Raw genomic sequence first — 26190 nt, forward strand, 5'->3', positions numbered from 1 at the left:
ATGGTGAGCCTTTTGACAACAACAAGAAGCTACAAAAGTGGATTACCTCATCAGCAAGTGGCCCACATATGGACTGACGATGATGTGTGATGGTTGAACCGGTTCTACCAAGCAGAAGATCATCAACTTCTTGCATACTGTAACACGAAGACTTTCTTCCAAAAGTCAATTGATGCTTCCAATCAGGTGCATGATGCCATATACATCTTCAGATTGATGGAGAAGGTAATTGATCGGGTAGGAGAGGAGAATGTCATGTAGGTCATCCTTGATAATTGAACATAGTATAATGCCACCAGGAAGATCTTAATGGAACGGCAGTCACATATTTTCTAGACCACATGTGCTACATATTGTATCTACCTCATGTTGATGAAGATTAAGAAGATTCGTAGGATGTAGCAGATAGTGGAGACAACTCAGTCCATCACCAAATTTATTTATGACCACACAAAGGTCCTATCACTAATAAGGAGGTACGTAGGGTAAGGGATCTTGAAACCAAATGTGACACGGTTTGCCGCTAACTGTATTGCACTTGATAGCCTCATTGAGAGAAAAACAGGCATGTGTCAGATATTTGTCAGTGTCGAGTAGCAGAAAAGCAGATTTGTGAGAGCTGACACGAAGGGAAGCCATGAGAAGAACTTGTTGTGAGACAGATTTTCAGGCAGCAGGCCGCGAAGATAGTAAAGGCTATCAAACCATTATACAAAGTGCTTCAGACCGTGAATAGCAAGAGGTACCCTTAGATGGACTTCCTATATCATATGATGGAGAGGGCAAAGAATTAAATCAAAAAAGCAGATCTGAAGCATGCATAAAAGTATATGAACATCATTAAGCAGTGGTGGGACTATAAGATAGGTAAGGACTTGCATCTAGCAAGTAGGCAAGAATATTGAAAATTTGATTATTGCACTTGTACAATTTTACTAAAACAATTACAAACTCTATCTGCAAATTACTATATAAACTCGAGATTCCAATATATCTTACCTGGGATCGATATGGACAGAAAACTTCTGGCTGCCCTAAATAATGTGATCTACAAAATGGAGCCTAATCTCGAAGTCGCAGCCCTATGTCTACAAGAGGTAAGTTAACTTAAGTGGCATGCATAAGTTAACTCGTGTCTTCAACATTAACATATTATAACACATATTTTCACAGACGAAAATATTTAGGGAGGGCATTGACAGCTTTGGAGTCTCGACAACTATCATAAGCAAGAAAAGCATGAATCCAAGTATATTAGATATCAACGATAACTAGTACTTAACATTTTATGGTTATTAATATAATACTATCTTACATAATTTTCTTCAATATTTTTGCAGCTAAATAGTAGATTCATTTTGGTCAACCTTTGTCCTTATCCACAGCAAGCAACGGGACCGTCTAACACAGAGGGACCTTAATAATCTCGTATATGTTCACTATAATATGAGATTGAGGTTAAAGTACATTCAAGAGGAAGTACAACTGAAGTATGCGGATCCAATCTATAACGCTTTTGTTTAAGATAAGGATGATCCTATGATCGAATGGCTTGCAGGCCAGCAGCAGGAGCCAGAGCTTGATAAACTAGGATCACTTCTACAACCGGCTAGTTTCATAGCTAGCAAAGCTATGGTGGATGCAGAGCAATAGGCAGATCGCAATATTCCATGCATGCTTTCAACTGATCAGCCATAGCCATACGGGTTACTAGGAAGCCGATCATCATACGACTCCACATCCAAGAAATCCTCCTAGAGATATGATTGAGAGATGAGGCCATCATGCTACCCAGTTGACTCAGTCAAGAGGGCAACATCCATCCTCCTAGCATAGTCAAGTAAAGAAGGGCACCAAGGAAAAGAAAGTAGATGCTCAATGCAGCCTGAAATAAAAGAAAAGGCAGTTACAGCCCAAATGGGGAGAGTGGAAGAGTCAGAGCTTTATCAGCCATATTATCAGCCAAAGAATACCTCTTAGAGCTAGAGCTTTAACAAGAGATCTGAGACTGATTATAACCCGAGCACGTATCTTATGGGATGAGTGTACAAGACTACAATGCCGTTTGGTTAGAGAAATGGGCTGATGTGCCTCTTGATTATGCTAATGATCCAGATATCTCTAAGAAGCATCGCCACTCAACGAGATTCTAAATGCCAGTATATATATTGTACTTTAGATATATATAATTGATTGTACTATTGTATGTTTTGTATCTCACAAATTGATTTTAGGATATTTCATATTGCTTCTCCTCACATGTGATGCCAGAGTCGTTAGCTTCTTTCTTTGCATTTTGGTTTTCGCCTAACGCTAATGCAAAAAGCTGGGGGTAGCAAACCCAATTGCATAGATTTGCCCATTTTTGCCTGCCCAAAGTTGCAATGTTTTAGAACAATGCCACGGTAATGTAGAAAAATCATTTAAGATGTACAGAGGTAATAGAAACATCAAGAAACATCAAATTAGACATAAAATCATTCAAAAAACCAAAAAACAATTGATCACTTTTCATTAAAGATTTAAAAAATTGAAAAAAATATGGCATGCTGGTTCGAAACTGGCACACCACTACATACTGTGTCGGTATAGTACCAAATTGGTAGCCAACCGGTAAAGGTCCTGGTACCAATTTGGCTAACCTTGGTTCGCCACCTCTACCATTTCCTTGTTTAAAGAAAAATGTAGGTAGACAGAACAAAGATGCCTCACAAATCAATTCCAAAAATGTAAGAAAAATGATCCAAATCTTATAGCAGCCAATAGAGCACATGGAGCAGCGTACTCTCTTTATACCTCTTCACAAGTTAGCACTAACAAAAACCCACCAAAGTGGTGATGGTACAATCAGACAATACAAACAAAAGATAAGGGGCCCCATTGAGGCTAGCATTCCTTAAGTAAAAGCAGAAATGCATAATAAAGCATTCACGAATTCCTTTTGGGGCCTTTTAGCATGCATTTGATGGACTTCTATTTCATTTCAGACAAACTTTCAAGTTGCAATCCTTGCTCCTTGTGCATGAGCCACAAGTAAGAGCAAGTATTTACATCTAGCCAAATCCACAGCCTATTCCATTAAAGACAATAGAGACCTTTTTTCTTTTTCTTTTTTCTTTTTCTTTTTCTTTTTCTTTTTTTTCTTTATTTCCCTTTTTTCTAGAACTATGATCGAAAGAACTCAACCGAAATCAGTTTTGAGGTGGGTTCAAACCTAGTTCACTCGTACCAAACAATCAGTGACTTTACCAACAGAATCAGTTGGCACCTTCATAAGAACAAAACAAAGTTAGGTCCATTCACCACAAGGATATTGAAATTTATGGAAGATGTATACAACTTTTTTGGAATCTCTTTACTTGGCGAAAGAGGATAACAACAGGCCTTAAGAATGATGGGATCTTCTTCAAGAAAGTCAAAATACACTAAAATTCTAGAAGAATAGAAGCCCTCTTCTCTCTCTCTCTCTCCCTCTCTCTCTCATTCTCATATGAAGCCTTGTAAGTTAAAGCCTATAGCAGAATTTACATCACTCCAACTGCTTAGAATAAACATTTCAACCTTGTAAGTTAAACCCAATAGCAGCCCTTACATCAACTCATGATCCAACTGCTTAGAATAAACATGCATAAGTGACCAAGTAAAAGGAGAGGTAAGGGGATTTCAGCATTCATGTGGAATAATGCAACAATCTCCCACTTGAAAACAAATTTCCAACTATCAATTACTCAATTATCATTCTTCATGCATTATTTTACATTCACCTATGCTATGTTTCTATTAATAAGAAAGCCTCCTGCACATGTAATTCTTTTTAGCACGAAAAAACTTTTTGTCAACATAAGGTTTTTCTTAGCTCGAAACTTGACTGCTTACACGTGACAGCATTCCAAATCTAATTGAATAAAGGGATATTAGATATCTATATGCTTTTAGAGTGATAAGCTGCATTGATGGTTTTTGCTTTAGCAAACACAATGCACACAATGCTTCTTTAGTCCACTCCAAGCTGACCAAGAGATATCCTTATGCAAACCATCTCATTTTCTGCTTCCATCAATGCAAATATGCTGTTCTTCTATAGATGATAAGCCAGCTATGTCTTGAAACTTTCTCATAAAGCTAACTGCAGCAGCACAAATTATTAAAATATACCCAGTAGTGGAGTGTGGTTCTTTGCAACCAGTATTGCATCAACAAAACCACAACCTCCAACAAAAAACCTCCAAATAACAAGCATAAACTCAGTGTCCCCTTCAAATACTGGATTCATTTCACTCTATGCTGATGTTCTTGTCCTAGATCACCCTTTCATCTTGAAACAACTCAAACTGCATATGTTTGATCTTGTACAAATTGTGTCATACATCAAGCTACCACAGTAGAAATATAGGGAACATTCCTCATTCCGTTTTTGAGGGGAGGGAACATTCCTCATTTCTTTCTTCAAATCTCACCCTTTGGAGAATTTCTTCTGGACAATTGAAGTTTCTGAGTAATGCTGAATAGGATTATACTTATGCATGCCAAAACTTTCAAGAATTTCAGATGTGCACTCAGACTGAAATGCTGAATAGGATTATACTTATGCATGCCAAAACTTTCAAGAATTTCAGATGTGCACTCAGACTGAGACCAAACCATGCTTGCTACCTCTTTGAATGTGTATGCTAAAAACCTTCTTAGCTGTTTTTTTTTTCCCGAAACAAACTGGGTCCAACATTTGCAGCAAAAGTGCTTAGACATATCAATCTTTAGATACTTGTTATCTTTTAGATCATTGTTGACAGTGAACATATCACCTACATAAAGCAGTAAAGCAATGAACGTATCATATGACCCTTAAAAAAAATACAATGCTTAAATTCAGTGATGCAGATGGAGGACCCCATACTTGCAGCATTCCAACCTGGGGTGATATTGGAACTAAGAAGGATTTATATATATGCAGAAAGAGGTCTTCTAGAGGTCACATGTTAGCAAAAGTTCAACGAAACTCAAGAGAATCGCATGGCTACAGTGAAACCTATGTTTAAAAAAGTTTGAAGGCCAGTTCCTTGGATCCGTGCTAAGATCTACTAGCATCATGGGATACACCAAACGATCACCATACAAGGTGATACTTGACTTGCAGATGCCTAATAAACTTAAAATCCAATTTTTGTATTAAGCCAAATTGAGAAGAGCAATCCAATGCATATCAGTCCAAGAGAACTTTGCCAATACGATAAAATTCCCGTATGAGATCACTTCCATTGCATGCAATATCAAGTTAGCTTTCCATCACAACTTGAATCATCTAAAACAAAGGTCAGGTGAGAGAGGTCTAGACAATTTATCGAAGACATGTCAATGCTGACGAAGGTCCAGATATATAAGAAAATGCCATTCCACAATTAAGAATGATTTTTCCTTTACTTTTACCAAAGTTTCCTTGTTTTTTACTTCCACAAAGTCATATTAGATGAGTTAGAAGCCCAAAGAGCTTAGAAAATTATTTTACCTCTATAAGTGGATATTATCTCTTTATTTTTAAGGCAAACTGTATTAAACGAGAATTACGCCATTGGATTTAGAAAATCTCTCCTCTAAAAAAGCCCAATTGTATTCAATTTTCAATAAAACACAGCAAATTAAGTAAAGTTTTTTTTGAGATTCATCTCAATTCTTGTGTGGTGTGAGGTTGCACAAGAGCCCATGCTATGAGGCCATGGTTGAAGAGAGCATACTGGTGAGAGGCCTAGAATATTCTATCGGGTCCTTTTAAAGACCAAAGATGCGAGGCTGAAGGTTCAAGTGTCCAACAACAAAGGTGTGAGGCTTTCTAGTTATCCCTTTAATCTTAGTTTCTCTTTTAGTTCCAGTTTTCTCTTCAAATTTTACCTTTTAGTTATTTTCTAGTTCTTTTCCTAATAATTCATGCTTTTAGTTTAATCTTATTTACTTCTAGTTACTATTTTGGTTTTAGTTCTTGCTTTTTGATGTGCTACTTTGATCTAGTGGAGGCTAAGGATACCCATTGGGTTCCTTGCATCGTTCCCATTTAGCATACTACATGAAACGATCTATTTTTTCTAGTTTAGGATTTATAAATAACGTCAAAAAAAGTTGATTTTCAACTTGGACTCCAAATCTGATTTCACAAATTTCATAACAAAGCAAATTCTTTCTTGGTTAAGTTAGAATTTCTAGATCTTTTCAAATTATTATTTAATTCCTATTTGCTTTAGAATACCTAGTTTGACTTGGGGCTCCTAGTTGAAGTAGGATTCCCAATTGAATTAGGACTCATCACCATTTTCAAAAAAACTAAAAATAAAAATGATTATTTTGAAATACAATTTGCTTTCCAAGTCCTGCTTAGTTTCGAATTCCTAGTTGCTTTTGAGATCTGCTTAATTTCTTGCTTGAGTTGTGAGTGTGTTAGAAATTCACTTATTTCATCAAGGTGGTTTGAGGGCTTGTTCGGGTTCCCTAGGGTTATCTCAGCAGCATTTGCATCCTAGCTTGTCAATCACTCACAGACATTCCACACCCCATACACACAACCTAAAATAGGTCCAGCCTACTAACATGGCTAAAGCTTCAATTGCCGGCGGCATCTTGTTTCCATGGGCCATCAACTAATTGCAACAGGTCAATGCATGCATCTCTAAGCAAATCACATCAAATGGCAACCAACATACTGTAAGATTCAGATTGGACAACTTGTTTATTTTTAGAAGCTAGTCGACATTAGACCACTGTCGGCAACCATTGCAGATCTTGAAGCAAGCTATAGCCGATGGCAACTAGCCACCATCAGATCCCAAGCAACAACATCCCTTCTACCATTAGTTAGCTTTTGTGTAGACACCTATGCAACGGAAGCTTATTAAGGCCGAAAATCAAAATAAGCAACTAGAAAGTATTGTAACAAGGTCTGTCGTGCCAGTATAGGAGCCCGTACCGATCGGCCGGTGGCACAGTTTGGTACGCCCCCATGTCATTCTGTGTCGGGCCCGTACCGACATAGCAGAAAAGGGCACGAGAGCAGAAGAGGGAGAACAAAAGAGAGGAAAAAAGAGAGAAGGGGAGGAAAGGAGAGGCAGGAAGCGCCGCCAGAGACCTTCGGAGGGTGCCAGAGGGGCGTCGAAGGGCGCCGGAGAGCCAGAGCAGAGGCTCCACCCTCCACTTAAAAATCGCTTGCTGACTTCACTTAAAAATCGCAAAATTTTTTAAGGTCATGGCCGGACCCCTGTTTCGTTCGAAATAGAGGAACCGGCCGCGGCCTCATTTCTTGCGGCCTCGATCGACCTCCGCCAGTCCTTCGCCGGCATCTGTTAGCCCTCCGCCAGCCGCCCTTCCTCTCCCTCCCTCTCTCCCTTCTCTCTTTCTCTTTTCCTCTCTCCCACGATCTGCATGTCATCTCCTCCGTCGGTATAAGCCTAGCACGGCCCATACTGACTCGTGCCACCGAAGAAATGGTAGGTACCCGGTACCAGTTTTACCGACCTTGCCGCCAGTACTAGTACCATATACCATGCCCTTTTGATTGAAAAATGGTATAAGGTATGTTACCAGTATTCAAAGTCTATGATGGTGGGATAACAGCAAGTTGTAACAAGCCTGAAAAAGTACTCTTCAGATTACCCAAGGTCATTAGGGCTTTATGTTTGGATAGAATAAGGGAGTCTTTAATGGGGATCAAAGAAAAGGTTAAACCCAAAGGGAAACAACGCAAATCTGCAAAGTGGCTGGTATTGGCTGTTTCTGGACCAGATCAAGCCTATTTTTAGGTATATAGACAGGCCAACAACCAAGATCTACCATGCCGGTATCGGAGCCCATACCAGTCAGCCAGCGGCATGGTTCAGTACACCCCGGTGTGGTCCATGTCGGGCCCGTACCGACACGGCAGAGAGGAGGGAGCGGGAGAGGGAGAAGAAAAGAGAGAAAAAGAGAGGGAGGGAAGGAGAGGAAGAGGGAGGGAAGGTTGCTGAAGGGCGCCAGAGGACACCGGAGGAGCCCCGAAGGGCCAGAGCAGGGGCTCTACCCTCCGGACCCCTACTTCGTTCGAAGTAGGGGTTTGTTGGGAATTCTTTTTTATTTTGAAAATTTGAAGTGAAGTTGGCAAGGAATTTGCCGACTTTACCTAAAATTTGGGTTTTTTTTATTTTGAAAATTTTAAGTGAAGTTGCCAAACCTCTTGCCGACTTCACTTAAAATTTTTAAAATAAAAAAGGAGGTTGGCAAACCTCTTGCAGACTTCACTTAAAATTTTTAAAATAAAAAAGAAACCCTGACAAACCCTTATTTCGAACGAAACAGGAGTTCAGAGGGCGGAGCTCCTGCTCTGGCCCTTCAGGGCCACTTTAGCGCCCTTCGAAAGCCTCCAGAGGCCTCGGGCGGCCCTCCCTCCCTCTCCCTCTCCCTTCCTCCCCTCCTCTCTCTCTTTTACTCTCTTTCCTTCTCCCTCTCTCCTCACCCGCTGGTTTTCCATTTTGAATGCCGGTACCATCTCAGTCCGCCGCCGGCATGGCTCAATATGCCCCAAACCGGGCGGTCAAAACAGTTCTGTTGAAGGGAGAATTTCCCGAGTTGTCCAATAAAATCGGACGCCAGGCATGAAAAATTAATTTTAAAATTTTTATTTATAATAATTATAAGTATTAAACATACTAATATGTAAAACATACCTCGATCCTGCAGCGGAAGTTGGATAAGGTATGCCGGATATGGATCTGGATCCCTGAAGGTAGCTCTGCGAGGCCTGGATCTGCAGGCCCTCTACTTCGCACACACGTCGAGCTTCATAGGAAGGTAGGAGGACTTTGATATTCGTGCAAAACACCTTTTGCAAAAGGGACCCTAGAAGAAAAGAAATTCCCTTTTCTTTTCTTCTCTTTCTTTTCCTTTTCCCTAACAGCAAATCACTGTTTTCTTTTCTCTCCCGTTTCTTCAAGGCACGCCCGAGAGCAGTGACGCCTGAGTTTGATCCCAATCACAGAGGAAGAGGGAAGGCAGGAGAGAACGCCGGATCTAGGCCGGACTCCATACCACCAGAGAGAGAGAACATCTTCCTCTCTCTTCTTCTTCACTGAATCAAGACTACCTCTCTCTGTCTGACGTTTTCATCCCAAGAAAAAAAATTCTCTCTTCTTCTTCTTTGAGGAAACCGTGGCCTACAAATAGGCCAATGCGAAGAGGAGTTAAGAGGCGTAAATGGCCGAGCGTTATTGTATTCATTCATTATCTAATATGAATGAATTTCATAACGTTTGTTTCAAAAACAACCGTGGGGGAAAAAGAGCGATTAATGCTGATAACTGCCGTATTTCAAAAATCAAATTGAACTGTAATGTAGCCGGTTCAAAACCGGACATTCCAGTCCAAACGGCAATCCAAATGGAGTCCGAATGGAGACATGGGGTGGCTTTGAAGCATCAGCGAAAAGTCCTCTGTTTTCTCCCTGGGTTTCTCTCATCACGGCTCACAAGACACTTCTTAAGGGTCCATAGCTTTTATCCATCGCGGGCTCATAGGGGATGCTTAAGGGTCCATGGGAGCTTAAGGGTCCATGGGTTATTTAAATTGGAATTGGGTCAGCAGTTCAATCAATTGGGTTAGCCTATTTGGTTCTAAACCAAATTGATGGCCAAATTGAATGATTTTTGACCAAAAAAAATTCCACCTGAGTCCGACTCATGGGAGGTTCAATTTGGTCCAGTCTCGGCTCGATCCAAGTCCGACTTAGATCAAAACAAATACAAAATTAAATCTCAATTAAATCATGATCGAGCCCAATTACTCTAATTGAGACCCAATCAAACCCAATCTCAACAATTGAGTCTTGATCAAGTTCCATTACATTAAATGAAACTTGATTGATCCTGAATACAGACTTAATTAGTTGTTCATCCATGAAATTTAGCATGTACCTCATGTTCAGTGCTAGCTGAACATAGACAAAACCAAATTCCAAATGAACCACAATTTAATTCTTAATTAAATTGGATCAAGACCTTCCTACTTAGCTTGACTAATATGCTGCTCCGATAGGTTCGAACACTAAGCCGGTAGTACATGGACTACTCTATACACTAATCGAGGTAACCATCTAGCAATGATACCCGACGTCCGGATAGGTCGAATATGCAAAACAACATTTAAGAACCTAGACGTATGGTTATTGCATAATTCATCCCTATGACCATCGATGCTCAAGATAAGCTCAGAGTGGACTGTTGAACTCTGGGTCTGGTCATCCATAGTGTATTTCAAATAATCAAATCAAGTGACCTATCACTTGGTTTACCCTGGCCAAGGTTTTACTGAATTGAAATACAGCGAGACATCAACTCCTATAATCTGGAGCGGTCAATCCCATCTTGACTTATACACAGACTTCGCGAGTACTTGACTGCACCCAGCATCCTTCCGATCCCTGAATTAGAAATTCAGGTCGTCCAGTGCCTAAGTACAGTGAGTTGCTTTCAAGTCACCGTGACAGTCTCAGGTCTAAGGGGTACTTATGCCCATACGCTTTGCTAGCTAACTCCCGACAGTGGAGTGTTACGCAGGTGAGTCATTGTTTAGTGACAATGTACTCCTACATCTCACCTGTATGCCATACAGTGTCTCCACACTCCTTGGTTTAAGAGGACAACCAACTAAATGGCACACAACGACCTATACTTGACATGGCTATCGTCCAATTTACAGCTCATCATTTGGTCGCGAACTGGTTTAAGGACTAAATGATAAAACCTCCTTTATCCACTAAATTAGTCCTAAGGACTTCATCACAATACACAGGAGTTCAATTTGAAGATGTAACACTTGTGATGAATAGAAAAATGCTAGAATAAATTTTTATTCATTTTAATAAAACATATACATACACCAATTTTTTATAATTAAAAAATTGGCTTTGGGACACAATTTCCAACTCCCACTTGGACTAAAGCTAATTTGTACAGTATCTTATATCCATCTTCGATTTGTGATAATCGAACTCCTTTACAGAAAGGGCTTTAGTGAATGGGTCAGCTAGGTTTTCCTTTCCATCGATCTTCTGAAGATTGACGTCACCTCATTCTACGATCTCTCGTACAAGGTGGTAGCAACGCAGAATGTGCTTGGTCCTGTGGTGAGACTTTGGCTCCTTCGCTTGTGCAATGGCTCCAATGTTGTCACAATACAAAAGAACTGGACCATTGATTGAGGGAGCAACACCAAGTTGATTTACAAACTTCTTGATCCAAACAGCTTTCTTTGCCGCATCTGATGCGGCAACATATTCTGCTTCGCATACGGAATCGGCTACTGAATGCTGCTTAGAACTGTTCCAGCAGACTGCTCCTCCCTTCAGGATAAACACAAATCCTGACATACTCTTACTGTCATCATGATCTGACTGAAAACTGGAGTCTGTAAACCCCACAAGTTTTAAGTCAGATTCTCCATAGATTAACCATTGGTCCTTAGTATTTCTCAAATACTTAAGGATAGTTTTCACCACCTTCCAATGGTTCTCATCCGGATCAGACTGATACCTACTCACTACTGCTAATGAGTAAGCAACATCCGGTCTCGTACATGTCATGGTGTACATGATAGATCCCACTGCAGAAGCATATGGGATTCTACTCATACGCTCTCTCTCTTCGGAAGTTATCGGACAATCTTTCTTAGAGAGAAATTTCTTGGCCTATCGGAAGATAGCCCTTCTTGGAATTCTCCATGTTGAACCGCTTCAATATAGTATCGGTGTATGTGGTTTGGGACAATCCTAGTAACCTTTTAGATCTATCTCTATAGATCTTCATCCCTATGATGTAAGATGCTTCTCCCAGATCGTTCATAGAGAACTGTGATGACAGCCAGAGTTTCATATTTTGTAATGCAGGAATGTCATTCCCAATTAAGAGAATGCCATCCACATACAAGACAAGGAATGGGATCACTGAACCGTTAGCCCACTTGTAGATACAAGGTTCTTCTTCGTCCTTAACGAAGCCATACGTTTTGATAGTTTTATCGAAACGTATGTTCCAACTTCGAGAAGCTTGCTTAAGTCCATAAATAGACTTTTGTAGCTTACATACTTTAGACTCGTCTGTGGATGTAAAACCCTCAGGTTGTATCATATGCACCTCTTCTTCCAGCTCTCCATTTAGAAAAGCTGTTTTCACATCCATTTGCCAGATTTCATAATCCATATATGCCGCTATAGCAAGCATGATCCGAATAGATTTTAGCATTGCCACAGGGAAAAAAATCTCGTCATAGTCGATACCATAACGTTGACGATACCCCTTGGCAACCAGACGGGCTTTATAAGTCTCCACCTTTTCGTCTGCACCTCTCTTTCTTTTGAAGATCCATTTGCACCCTATGGGTTTTATCCCTTCGGGTGGATCAACTAGTGTTCATACACTATTAATTTCCATGGATTCCATTTCGGATCTCATGGCGTTAAGCCATAACTCAGAGTCGGACCTCTACATAGCATCCATATAGGTGATCGGATCCTCATTGTTCTCATCGAGCTCAATGGGATCCGCATCTTGGAAGAAACCATAGTATCTGTCCACTTGACGCGGTACTCTACCTGATCGCCTTAATGGTGCTTCTACATTGGGCTCCGGGTTTGATCTAATCGAATCCGGTTCTGTGGGTTCAGTAGATTGTATTAAATCTTCCACCTGCTGAACTTCACTAAGTTCAACCTTAGAGTCAACAATTCCTTTACTAAGGAATTCCTTTTCCAAAAAGGTTGCCTTAAGTCCTACGAACACCTTTTATTCATTAGGAAGGTAGAAGTAATAACCCCTAGTTTCCTTGGGGTACCCTACAAAATAACACTTATCGGACCTAGGACCAAGTTTGTCAGTTTGAGAACGTTTAACATAAGCCGGACATCCCCAAACCCTAAGGTATGAAAGTGTCGGCTTACGCCCAGTCCATATCTCATATAGAGTCTTCTCAACAGACTTACTTAAAATCTTATTTAGTATTATACACGCAGACTCTAAAGCATAACCCCAAAAGGAAAGAGGCAAACTAGTAAACCCCATCATGGATCGAACCATGTCTAACAGAGTTTGATTCCTCCTTTCAAATACACCATTGTGCTGAGGTGCTCCTGAAGGGGTCCATTGTGAGAGAATCCTATTCTCCTCTAGATAAGTCAAGAAATCACCGAAAAAGTATTCTCCTCCTCGGTCTGACCGAAGGATCTAAATACTCTTTCCAGTCTGTTTTTCTACTTCATTACAAAATCGTTTGAACATTTCAAATAAATTCCGACTTATACTTCATCAGATAGACATATCCATACCTGGATAGATCATCTGTGAAGGTTATGAAGTAGGCATAACCATCTTTGGCACTTATATTCATAGGTCCACATACGTCAGTATGTATGAAGCCAAGAACATTGCTGGCTCGTTCACCCTTTCCAGAAAAAGGTGACTTGATCATCTTACCCAGAAGACAGGATTCACAAGTTGACAACGATTCACAATCATTGATTTCTAAAATGCCCTATTGGGCTAACCTGTTTATCCTGTTTTTATTTATGTGACCTAGTCGGCAATGCCATAAATAGGCTTCATTGACATTAGCTAACTTAGGACGTTTATTAGAAGTGTACATTACATTCACAGGCAGTGATAGAGTATAAATGTCATGTGTCAATTGTCCACAAAAAATTTTAATACCATTCAAAATGATATCACAAAAATTTTCTTTTATTGATAAACAATAACCATTTTTGGCCAAAAGGCCTACAGAGATGATATTCATCAAAAATGCTGGACAATAATGACAATCATCTAATATGACTACTCTAGATTCAAAAACAAGCTTAATGACTCCTAAAGCTAGGACTGGAACTGATCTTCCATCTCCAACCTTCAGGAATCTTTCGCCATTCATGAATCTTCTACTAACTTGAAATTCCTATAACGAATTGCAAATATTAATTGGACTTCCGGTATCTAATACCCAAGCAGTAGAATCATAAACAGAAAAATTACAAGGTGTTATCATATAATTACTTTATGCAGCAACTGTTTGCTGCTTTTTCTTCCTAAGCCTGTTTGGATCAAGGGACGCTATGTAAGCCGAACAGTTCCGCTTCCAATGACCCATCTTTTTACAGAAGAAGCACTCTGCCTTGCTCTTATCGGCTTTATGCTTCTTAGTCTGGCTGGGCTTAGAGACCCCAGCACGAGCTTCCTGCACCTTCTTCTTCTTTCCTTTCTTAAAGGAAGAAAGTCCTGCAGAAGTCCCACCTACCACATTCACTGACTCCTTTTTGAGTTGGTGATCCTTCTCATAGGTCTGCAGTAAACCTAGCAAACCATGATAGGATACTTCAAGTTTAGTCATTCTATAATGACTAAGGAAGGTCAGGTAAGACTTGGGAAGTGAGTTCAAAATGGCATCCTTTCCCAATTGCTCGTGCAAAGGAAAGCCAAGTTTACTCAAGCGATCGATTTGTTCAACCATGTACAATACATGATCGGTCACCGATGCCCCTTCCCTCATGCAGGCATTGAATATAGCGCAAGAGGTCTTATGTCGTTCGACATCATCAGGTGTGCCGAAAGACTCCTTCAACATTTGAAGGATTTTCACTGGCTGCGCTTCCTCGAATTTACGACTAAACTCGTCATTCATCGAGGCCCTCATGATGCAGCGCACTGTAGTACGATCGTTGAGCCACTTCTGATAAGCATCTCTGATTGCACGTGGTGCATTGGCTGCACGTTCCTCAGGTGCAGGATCCGATATCACATACAAGATCCGTTCATACTCTAATACTATTTTCAACTTTCGATACCAGCTATCGAAGTTAGGTCCATTAAGCTTATCATTGTCTAATAGTGTTCGGAGGGACAATGAGTTAGCCATATCTGAAAAATAAAGAAAAAACCCAACTAATCAGTATATGATTTATTTAATCCTAAAGACTTGGACTTTAGTCTAAAGTTTTCTCCCACTATGTTAATCGAATTAATAGCCTCTACCTTTAACTCGAGGAATTACTTTAATTCCCTAGTGGGTACTAAAATCCGCATAGACTGCATACGGGCCCGAGGAAGGCTCGGCCAACCCATGTGCATCTAAGAGTAGGTACATTACCAATTGTTTCTCTAAACAATTTCTAGTAATCAATTTTGCCCCAGGTGGTAATCAGTAGGCGAAGGCCTTCACTAAAAATCCTGGTTAGGTCCAACCATTAATGAACTAACTCGATGACACTACCTAATGTATGATCAGGCCCGAGGAAGACTCGGCCAACCTAATCACAATTAGATAGCTCAAAAAGCTATCATATAATGAAGGATAATTCTAGTATTCAGAGGAACACTAGACGGAAGTGTCCTGCATGTTCAACTGTAATATTGGACCCATTATCATTCACCTTAATGGAAGGCTATGATCTAGTTATCTATATAACTTTATCATTTTAAGGACCTAATAATTTAGAGAATTTTAATTGATGTGACGTTGACCGATAATTCTAAATCCTCCCACTGACTTCACCAAGTCATACAAAGGACTAGCTCTTATTGGTCTATTAAACACCTAAATCAGTCACACTGATTTTTCTTAATGGCGTGGGTGAGTGCCAAGTCTCAAGGTACCTTAATCAAAACTTGATCGACCAAATTAGCCAGGTAAGAGAGATCATGGGAGGGTTACGCCATTAACCTCTTTTCTAGACACCAACTATGTTGGCCAGGTAAGAGGTAGCCCCAATTAAAAACCATGATCAAATGCCGACTTATCTTAGACACCAATTGATTTATCAAGTTGATTTAGGTTATCCTTGGGAACTCGGGCTCGACCACTGAGCCACAATCAGATCCAATTGAAATGTTTGGATATGATAAACTACAACTACTGAGTGTGATCATTTTATAAACCTTGATTTAGTCTAGTTCAACTATTGATTAGATTAAATCATGTTTCTTAAGTTAGTTCATTTCAATTTGATTTCATGATTAGGTCTAACCTAGTCAACTAATCTGATTGTGCTAACCCATGCCCCAAATCCCATGTTCAAATTTAAATTTTAATTCAAATTTCAAATTTTGAATTTTAAATCTTTAATTGAAATTCAAATTTTAAATTTTAAATTCAACATTTAATTCTTAATTAAATGTATTATGATCATGGATTCAAGGTGTCAATTTATTCCAAATACAAACAATTTATATTTAAATTTTGTGGTCATAATAAATTTAAAACTGAAATTTTATAAACATCTGCATAATTTCACAAAAATAAACTATTTATTTTATGATACAAATTAATCTCAATCTTGTGCTAGGACAACCTTTTCACTATAAGGGGTTAATCTTATAGCAGGACAACTTTATAATTCAGCACAAGATTGATATTTTATCATTAAATCTAGATCTAATCTAAATTTAAAAATTAAATCATGCATAATTCTAGATATTATAGACCCATTCCATCAGCCAACCTGGCTCTGATACCAGTTGAAGGGAGAATTTCCCGAGTTGTCTGATAAAATCGGACGCCAGGCATGAAAAATCAGTTTTAAAATTTTTATTTATAACAATTATAAATATTAAACATACTAATATGTAAAACATACCTCGATCCCGTAGCAGAAGTTGGATGAGGTATGCCGGATCTGGATCTGAATCCCTGAAGGTAGCTCTGCGAGGCCTGGATCTGCAGGTCCTCTACTTCGCACGCACGTCGAGCTTCGTAGGAAGGTAGGATGACTTTGATATTCGTGCAAAACATCTTTTGCAAAAGGGACCCTAGAAGAAAAGAAATTCCCTTTTCTTTTCTTCTCTTTCTTTTCCTTTTCCCTAACAGCAATCACTATTTTCTTTTCTCTCCCGTTTCTTCACGGCACGCCCGAGAGCAGTAACGCCTGAGTTTGATCCTGATCACAGAGGAAGAGGGAAGGCAGGAGAGAACGCCGGATCTGAGCCGGACTCCATACCACCAGAGAGAGAGAACTTCTTCCTCTCTCTTCTTCTTCTTCGCTAAATCAAGACTACCTCTCTCTGTCTGATGTTTTCTTCCCAAGAAAAAAAATTCTCTTCTTCTTCTTCTTTGAGGAAACGGTGGCCTACAAATAGGCCAATGCCGAGAGGAGTTAAGAGGCGTAAATGGCCGAGCATTATTGTATTCATTCGTTATCTAATATGAATGAATTTCATAACGTTTGTTTCAAAAACAACCATGGGAAAAAAACAGCGATTAATGCCGATAACTGCCGTATTTCAAAAATCAAATTGAACTGGAATGTAGCCGGTTCAAAACTGAACATTCCAGTCCAAACGGCAATCCAAATGGAGTCCGGATGGCGACATGGCGTGGTTTTGAAGCATCGGCGGAAAATTCTCTGTTTTCTCCCAGGGTTTCTCTCATCGCGGTTCACAGGACACTTCTTAAGGGTCCATAGCTTTTATCCATTGCGGTTCATAGGGGACGCTTAAGGTCCATGGGAGCTTAAGGGTCCACAGGTCCATGGGTTATTTAAATTGGGATCGGGTCAGCAGTTCAATCAATTGGGTTAGCCTACTTGGTTCTAAACCAAATTGATGGCCCAATTGAATGATTTTTGACCAAAAAAAATTCCACATGAGTCCGACTCATGGGAGGTTCAATTGGGTCCAGTCTCGGCTCGATCCAAGTCCGACTTAGATCAAAATAAATACGAAATTAAATCCCAATTAAATCATGATCGAGCTCAATTACTCTAATTAAGACCCAATCAAACCCAATCTCAACAATTGAGTCCTGATCAAGTTCCATTACATTAAATGAAACTTGATTGATCCTAAATACAGACTTAATTAGTTGTTCATCCATGAAATTTAGCATGTACCTCATGTTCAGTGCTAGCTGAACATAGACAGAACCAAATTCCAAATGACCCACAATTTAATTCTTAATTAAATTGGGTCAAGACCTTCCTACTTAGCTCGACTAATGTGCGTGACCCCGATAGGTTCGAACACTAAGCCGATAGTACATGGACTACTTCATGCACTAATCGAGGTGACCATCTAGCAATGTACCCGACGTCCGGATAAGTCGAATATGCAAAGCAACATTCAAGAACCTATACGTATGGTTATTGCATAATTCATCCCTATGACCATCGATGCTCAAGATAAGCTCAGAGTGGACTGTCGAACTCTGGGTCCGGTCATCCATAGTGTATTTCAAATAATCAAATCAAGCGACCTATCACTTGGTTTACCCTGGCCAAGGTTTTACTTAATCGAAATACAACGAGACATCAACTCCTATAATCTGAAGCGGTCAATCCCATCTTGACTCATACACAGACTTCGCGAGTACTTGACTGCACCCAGCATCCTTCCGATCCCTGAATTAGAAATTCAGGTCGTCCAGTGCCTAAGTACATTGAGTTGCTTTCAAGTCACCGTGACAGTCTCAGGTCTAAGGGGTACTTATGCCCATACGCTTTGCTAGCTAACTCCTGAGAGTGGAGTGCTACGCAGGTGAGCCACTGTTTAGTGACGATGTACTCCTACATCTCACCTGTATGCCATACAGTGTCTCCACACTTCTTGGTTTAAGAGGACAACCAACTAAATAGCACACAACGACCTATACTTGACTAGCTATCGTCTAATTGACAGCTCATCATTTGGTCGCGAACTGGTTTAAGAACTAAATGATAAAACCTCCTTTATCCACTAAATTAGTCCTAAGGACTTCATCACAATACACAGGAGTTCAATTTGAAGATGTAACACTTGTGATGAATAGAAAAATGCCAGAATAAATTTTTATTCATTTTAATAAAACATATACATACACCAATTTCTTACAATTAAAAAATTGGCTTTGGGACACAATTCCCAACAAGTTCCGCATCCTTGCCAACAGCAACCTGGTGAAGACAACTGCCATTAACAACACAACCAGTGGTTGTTTGCAATAAGAGATGTTAACAACCTGAGGTTAGGGTTTTGGACATCTAGATGAATGGGAAGGAAAGAATATTCAGCAAGAAAGGCTCAAAGAATAAGGGGTGAAGAAAAATAGTGAGAGCTCAGAGAAAATACAAGTTTCTCAAACTCCTAGAGGCCTCATGCCCACTTCGTCTTACACGAAGGAAAACAAAACAGCGAAGAAGGCAGCATTCTTTTATTCATTGTAAAATTCATCTGAGCAAATCTTAGGACCAGCCACTTTACGTAAGAATAAGTGGCAAATTTTTTTCAAAAAAAAAAAAAGAAAGTCCCCTACTTAAAAAATAGTTTACATAAAAGTCCCTATAAAGTTTAAAACAAGTCCAAACCCTCACAACTGCTAACATAAAACAATACCTAATGATAACTAGAGACTCAAATGACAACTAAAAGCTACTCATCTTTCATCCAAAGACTTTTGATCCTTTGTCAGCGCCTTTGGTAAGTCTTGAAAAGGCTCCATGATCTCCATCACATTCCCTATCTCCATCTCCAAGGGTTCAGCTTCTTTCCCTTTTGATGGTTTATATAGATCCTTGGCAACAAGATAATTCAAAAAAGGCCCCTTCAACAAAGAATGGAATCTGGATGACAAACTTCTAATAAGTCAATCTTTAAGAATGAGTATTGCAATATGTGCCCTCTTGATCTCTTGTGGAATGAAACAAGGGTTTCTTTGATTACAAGCACAAATACACAATATAGCATCAATTACTTTGCTTTAGGGCCTTTTTGTATGTATTTGATGGAAAACTATTTCATTCCATGCAAACTTGCAACCTCTAGAAACACCAACATAAACCATGAGACGGACACAAGGAGCATTAGGAAGAACTAAAGCAAGCACAAATATCTCCATGACACCCCTCGCCCCCTCTCCCCAAAACCATTCCCCGCTCACCTTAAAGAAAAACATAAAAGAAGCCGAAAGACAATTCTTGCTCTACAGCATAGCCAAGGCTTGAAAAAGATTTTTGATGAAATCTAACTCCACCACTGAGCCACAGCAAATCCTGGTAGGTTTAAATAGTGCCCAGGCTAGGCAATACTTCCATAGATTAAATGTTTTAATTATGATTAGAAGAGCTAATCCTAATTGATCTTGTAATAGGTCTGCCGCAAAACAGATGCATTTTTTTCTCAAGTGATTCATATTGTCAAGTTCACCCATTCCAAAATTCATTGAGATCAATTGATCAGCAGCAGCCAATATATCTCATGGCAACAGAAATATAAACTAGCAATGCACCCAACAGAAACATTGCATGATCATTGATGAGAATAAGAGGGACGTAAATAGAACAGAAATAAAGCTACCAACAGAACATTTTAATATTCTTTAGTGGCCCTATACCTATATATTGGACTAATTTCTTGTGATTGATTTAGCCAGAAATTATAGAAACATAATGTAGAGCAACATGTCATGAAATCTATTTGACAACAAAAATTTGTCGTATGTATACAGAAAAGCATATCTCATTTGTCTTAGATGGTAGAATAATCTGCCAAGGAAAATGTCCTAAAAAGAAATAAAGCCTATCACCAGATTGAAAATTCAATTGAAAGAAGGGAGAAGGGTCCAAATATGTTCCCATGTCTTCCAAATCAATGTAAACTAACTTATTTAACATTTAACCCATGCATCTCTGTATTTAGATTGCTCACACCATGGGTTTAAATCCCATGGGACAAGGGTGTCCTAGTTTCTCCATGGAACAGGATGCCCCATTGTCCTGCCCCATCCCGGCAGCTGTCTTGATTATACATCTTAGTAAATATCCTCCATCTCTCTCCCCTTATTCTTTCCTTTCTTTCTTTCTTTCTTTCTTTTTCTTCTTTCTTTCATTCCTTTCTTTCTTTTTCTTCTTTCTTTCATTCCTTTCTTTCTTTTTTTCTCTACCTTCCTTTCATTCCTTTCATTTTTCTTTTCTACCTTCCTCTCTTTCCTTTCCTTTTTCTTTCATTTTCTTATCCCTTTAATTCTTTTTTCCTTTCTCTTCTTCTTTCTCATTCCTTTCTTCCTTCTTTCCTTCCTTTTTTTTTTCTTCTCCCTTCCTTTCCTTCTTTCCTTTTACTTCTTCTTCTTCTTTCCTTTCACTTTTTCCTTTTCTTCATTTTTCCTTCCTTTCTTTTTATTTTCTTTTTCGTCTCTCCACGTATGGATGGGTTTTGGAGTCCCGACACCGTCTCAGTCCCATTTTTTCACAAGAATGTGACGAGACGATCAGGATGCCAGCATCCCGCCAGGACTTAATGTTGGCTCACGCTACCTTGGTTCTAGAGATGAGGATGTCATAAGCAAGACTAAAAAGTGCATTAAATGGAGACGCCTCTAGCATCTTGTTGGATTCGTTTGATGCCTAAAAAATTTTCTAACATGGAAATAAAACAAGGAAAACCCATGATCCAAATGGGGTGGCATCAAATCAGCAGAACTAGGACTGTTGTTGTTTCTTCATCACAGTTACTTTCCGGTCTAGACTTGTTCTCACATATATAGTGATAAGCATGTGCACAAGTTAGATGGATTATCATGGTACATAGTGGTGTTTTAAAATACAGTGTATGTGGCTACATATGCGAATGCAATCCCTTGATTAAATTTCATTTCTTGCATCCAACTACTAAATGTCATTAGACCGCATGTAGGCCAAAATGGTGGTCCATTGTTATGCATCTCCATGTGAATAGGGCAAGGTGAGTTTGATGGTTAGGTTGCATGGGGATTTCAAGCTAACTAGCTACATAATGGTTATAACCATGGATTGCTAAACCATGCCAAACCAGTCAGTCTAGGGCATGCTGAACCAGACCAGTCAGTTACTGGCACGGTTCAGCCTCTAAATTCGAATTAGGCTTATAAATTCATTTACCAACTCAGGTTTTCTTCTCGATCTCTCTCTCCCATTCGCCCACACAACACACTCATCTCACCCTCGCCAACTAATAGGTAAGCCCTCTATTGGTTCGATCACTTCATTCAATCTCCCCCACCTGTTCATTCAATCATTCGAAACTCGAGACCTTTGATGGGTCTCATTCGCTTCGCCTCGTCGCCAACACCTCCAGTAAATTCCCCACCTCACTCCCTCCCCCCCCAACTCCACCCTCCCTCTAAACTCAAGGAAACCCTAGGTAGGGTTTTTGAGAACTAGCCGATTCACCCACCACAAAGCTCAAAACCCTAGCTTTCCTCTTGGGCCTTCTCCCTCCCCATGGTTCCAGTACGTCGCAATTCAGCACGATATGGACCAGTCATCAGCCAGAATGCCTGTCACCTATCGGTACCTTTCTTCCCACCTTAGTTATAAAATTAGCATGTTAGTTATGTTATAGATATTGCTATTAGGTATGAAGTACTAAGTTGCTATCAGTTCATACCGAACGGTCCGGTTCGGTGGTGGAAAATGGTTCAGGCCCCATAGGGGCCAAAACCTAACGGTGCCGGGCCGGAACCGGCCAATACTAGATGCATCCGATATAGCTAGAAACCGGTGCGAACCGGTCGGTTTGCACTAGTTCGCCACAGCGCGCGGCGCGCGCGCTATGGGCAGCACGCCCGCGCGTGCTGTGTTATGTAGATTGGTTCGGTACCGGTCCAAAACAGTTCGGGCACCGACCAGTACGGTACCCGATACCGGTTCGGCAATTCTTGCACCCGACCATGTCACATGACGTACAATACTATGGCCACATAGTCAAAACACATCCTTCAGACATCAGGAGTACAAGTTGACTTAGTATAATTAATATAGCCTTGCATGAATCAAACAATACATAAGAGAACCCATGGTGCATAGAGATCTAATTGATACTTACAAAATCCAGACTCTTTTATATTTTTTTTTTTTCTAAGATTTTCTTGACTATGAAAAGCAATTTTGGCATTGTTATGTATTTGAAAATTTCTAACATGTTGTAGTAAGTGTTTTCTCATTGATTTTATCACTAATAAAATTCAATTTGCAGAGGATTCATAGTGTGAGGTGCTTATAAAAGCCAAACATATACTTTTGGGGCTCCAAGCATATTTAATTACCATTATATAACTACCAAAGTTGACTAGATTGAGGAGATAATATATATCCACCAAGAAGGATGTGCATATATCAACAATTATGCGACTCATCAATTTTATCATGAACAAAATTCAATTTGTAGAGGATTCACAGTGTGAAGTGCTTATGAAAGCCAAACATTTATATAAGGCTCAAAGCGTATTTAATCACCACTAATATAACTACCAAAGTTGTCTAGATTGAGGAGATTATATATATATACACACATATGCTGAGAAGGATGTGCATATATCAACAATTATGCACCAACCATCGACATGGTGTGTGAATCATATAAAACTTTGATTAAAACAAGCAAAGCATGTAATGTTTAGAACTTGCATCTTATCTGTCGCATAGGATGCAATTGAAGCATCCATGCTACATTAATTCAATGTATGTGAAGCCTGCAAAAACATCTACAGCAAGTAACATTGGTTCTTCACCACAATTTGGAATTGGCTTGCCTCAGTGCAAACCATCTATCTGGTTACATTCCTAACATAATCATTCACTCTATGCTTTGGATACACAACAACATACTGTCTCATTTTCAGCAGTTGAAAGAGAAACCTGGGAAATAATTCATATATTAAAAAGAAAGGAAACCATGAAAAGCAGATTTTGGGTCCATATCAAGTGAACTAGCTGGCCCAAATATATTGCAGATTAGAAGAAGCTATGCATATAATGGCATAGTTTTGTAGCATAGAGCAAACCAAATTATGGACCTATAAAAATGTGAATTGAATTCGCATATAAGTGGCAGAATTCTGTATGCATGTTTATACAGCAAGCCTTATGGACCATGAAAGAGAAGGGAAGAGAAATTGATGGCTGGTAACTATCTAGATTCTGCTTTAAGAGATTGTTCTCCATAAGCACACAAGTCATCACGCACCAATTCACATCCAAATATCACATAATACTGAAAACAGTCCTTCTCAACTGCATGAGATGCTAAAGGTGCAAGAGAATACCAATGAAACTGAAGCATGTCCAGTGAAGCAATATCCATCCTCTTCCGTGATATGTTGATATTCTCCTGAACATAGCTGCCCGTCATCTTAACTGGAGGTGGCACCCACTTTGTAAGACTGCAGCACATGATTTCTGAAGTAAGTCTAAACATGGTCAACATGCAAGAATCTACTGCTGATGCATGGGCATGAGATCTCTTGGAGACCCACAACAACTAGGTATTGCATTAGTAGATTGAATAATGAGAAATTACTTGATATGGTGCAAACAGCCCAGGCATGGCTGCATGATTGTGTGTGAGACTGTGAGCAACACCTCATATAATTGCAGAGTCTTTTTTATTTAATACATATCTTTCAAGCTCACCATTTTAATTAGAAATAAACAAAAGAAGCAAAAAACTGAAAAAGCAATAAGTATACTTAGGGTGTGTTTGGTTCGCAACCGGAATCAGAATTGGAATCGGAATGGATTTTAATTGGAGTCGGAATGGCCATATCTGGTAATGGGATTTGAATACTAGGAAAAAGTAGGGATTGGGTTTTGGAGGATTGGGACATATTCCCATTTCCTCCTAAAATCAGAACGAAAATGGGACTACTCCAACCAAACAGCTGGAATGGAAGCCACTCGTTCTCATTTTCATTCCAAAGTCCAACTCTCCCCAACCAAACATGGCCATAAAAGTTTACATACATACTAAAAATCAGGTGAGACAATATCGAATTAGATGCATGCATGCACTCGCGCAAAGTGTTATTTGGAAAATAATGTTTTGGTAATCCAAGCTCATTCAGCATTCAGCATATTCAATTATAGAGTATAACAATCCAGATATTGCTTAGAACTTAAGAAACATCTTTATGCGAGTGAACAGGCAAGATATGATGGGGAACGGAACTATGCTATAAGTAGGTTCTATATGATTTGGCTATATAGTGCAAATATGAATTGGTAGGTGTGATTTAACTAACTCCAAAGTTTCCTTCAATTCATAACACTTTAATCTCCATAAAAATGATAAACAGAGAGAATGCAAGTTCCAACTCACCCCTTAACTTCTTCAAGCAACTCTGGTGGGCGCTCTCGACGAACTCTGTTGATGAAAATACCATACAAGTCCTCCGCAGGCCCATCTGCAAAGCCAAAGCATTCAAAATTCAGTTTCACTTACAATCTCCACCGTAGAATGCACACAACAAGCACATTGAGTAGAACTGTTCGTTAACATATCTCCCATTCTATTCAATTATTTCAACACCCCATATATATTACTATCCAAATTTTGTAAAAGAACGGGAAAAAAAAATCACTGAAGACTAAGGAATAAAACATGCCTAGTGAAAATTGAGATTTTTTCGGTTGCCAGCGTCATTAAAAGAAAAGATGGGGACTTTCGGAATTAGGAATCAAGGTTTCAGAACTTCTAATTGGAAAAAAGGGGGAAAGCAGTATACAGTGGTCGGCCATGTCGAAGGTGGTGAGGCCGGCGTCGGCGTGGCGGAGCATGGCCTCAACGGCAGCGTCGCGGTCTATCCGTCCCCACCCGCCGCTCGTCTGCCACATCCCGTTCAGCACCCGGCATATCGTCAGCGAGTCGCTGCGATTACTCACAGTCGCCACCCGCGCGCTCCTCTTCTCCTCCTCCGTCACCGTCGCACACCGAACCGGTCGCCTATGCCACCGGCGACCGGTCGCCGGCGATGCCGTTGTGGGGTTGCGGCAGAGGAGGAGGCAGGGGTGGTAGGCCGCACAAAAAGCCGACATCGTTTCACGGCGGAGGAGGGGAAGAGAGAGGAATGGATAAGATTAAACAGATTTGGCGCCCCGCTTCGGCCCTCAGCCATTAAAAAAATAAATAAATAAATTACAAACCTCCATAAAATTTATGCGTATTATATTGCATCAAGCCGTTTGTAAAGTTTGCACTTGCATCCAATTAAATAAATTAATGGTGCTAGTAATTATTCTTGAATAAAAACGAGGATGCACATATATATTTTTTATATCTTTTGATAGTTGCCATGTTATTTAAGATTATTTTAGTCTTTTTTTTTCTAGTACGGTATTTTGGTCTTATTTAAGATTAATAGTTTGACTAATATCATGTTAAATTATGATTAAAATATTGGATAAAAATAAACTTTAAAAAAATA

General features: G+C 39.7%; 1 protein-coding gene and 1 long non-coding RNA gene across 3 annotated transcripts in view; both read right to left on the minus strand.

Annotated features, from left to right (window-relative positions):
• Nucleotides 1-24027, minus strand: part of LOC148700391 (uncharacterized) — a 28108-nt gene extending 4081 nt beyond the window's left edge. The window contains exon 1 of the long non-coding RNA XR_016398030.1: nt 47-24027. This is a non-coding gene — a long non-coding RNA (uncharacterized LOC148700391). The remainder of the gene's footprint in view (nt 1-46) is intronic.
• Nucleotides 1-25900, minus strand: part of LOC103715396 (NAD(P)-linked oxidoreductase superfamily protein) — a 33384-nt gene extending 7484 nt beyond the window's left edge. Inside the window, exons 1-3 of one of the 2 annotated variants that reach the window (XR_015971834.2) lie at nt 25492-25867; nt 25086-25170; nt 24034-24150 (exon numbers count right to left, since the gene is read on the minus strand). Coding sequence is in view for 1 of the 2 variants with exons in the window: in XM_008803009.6 (XP_008801231.3) it covers nt 24034-24150; nt 25086-25170; nt 25492-25801 (512 nt within the window). In the remaining variant the exon portion in view is untranslated. Of the gene's footprint in view, nt 1-24033; nt 24151-25085; nt 25171-25491 lie in introns of both variants that reach the window. The other variant, XM_008803009.6, reaches the window with a different exon arrangement.
• Nucleotides 25901-26190: the final 290 nt, after the last annotated feature.

The sequence above is a fragment of the Phoenix dactylifera genome, chromosome 12 (genome assembly GCF_051530095.1).
Source record: "Phoenix dactylifera cultivar Ajwa chromosome 12, Ajwa_hap1_PhDact_Kaust_v1.1, whole genome shotgun sequence".
In the NCBI taxonomy this organism is placed as follows: Eukaryota; Viridiplantae; Streptophyta; class Magnoliopsida; order Arecales; family Arecaceae; genus Phoenix; species Phoenix dactylifera.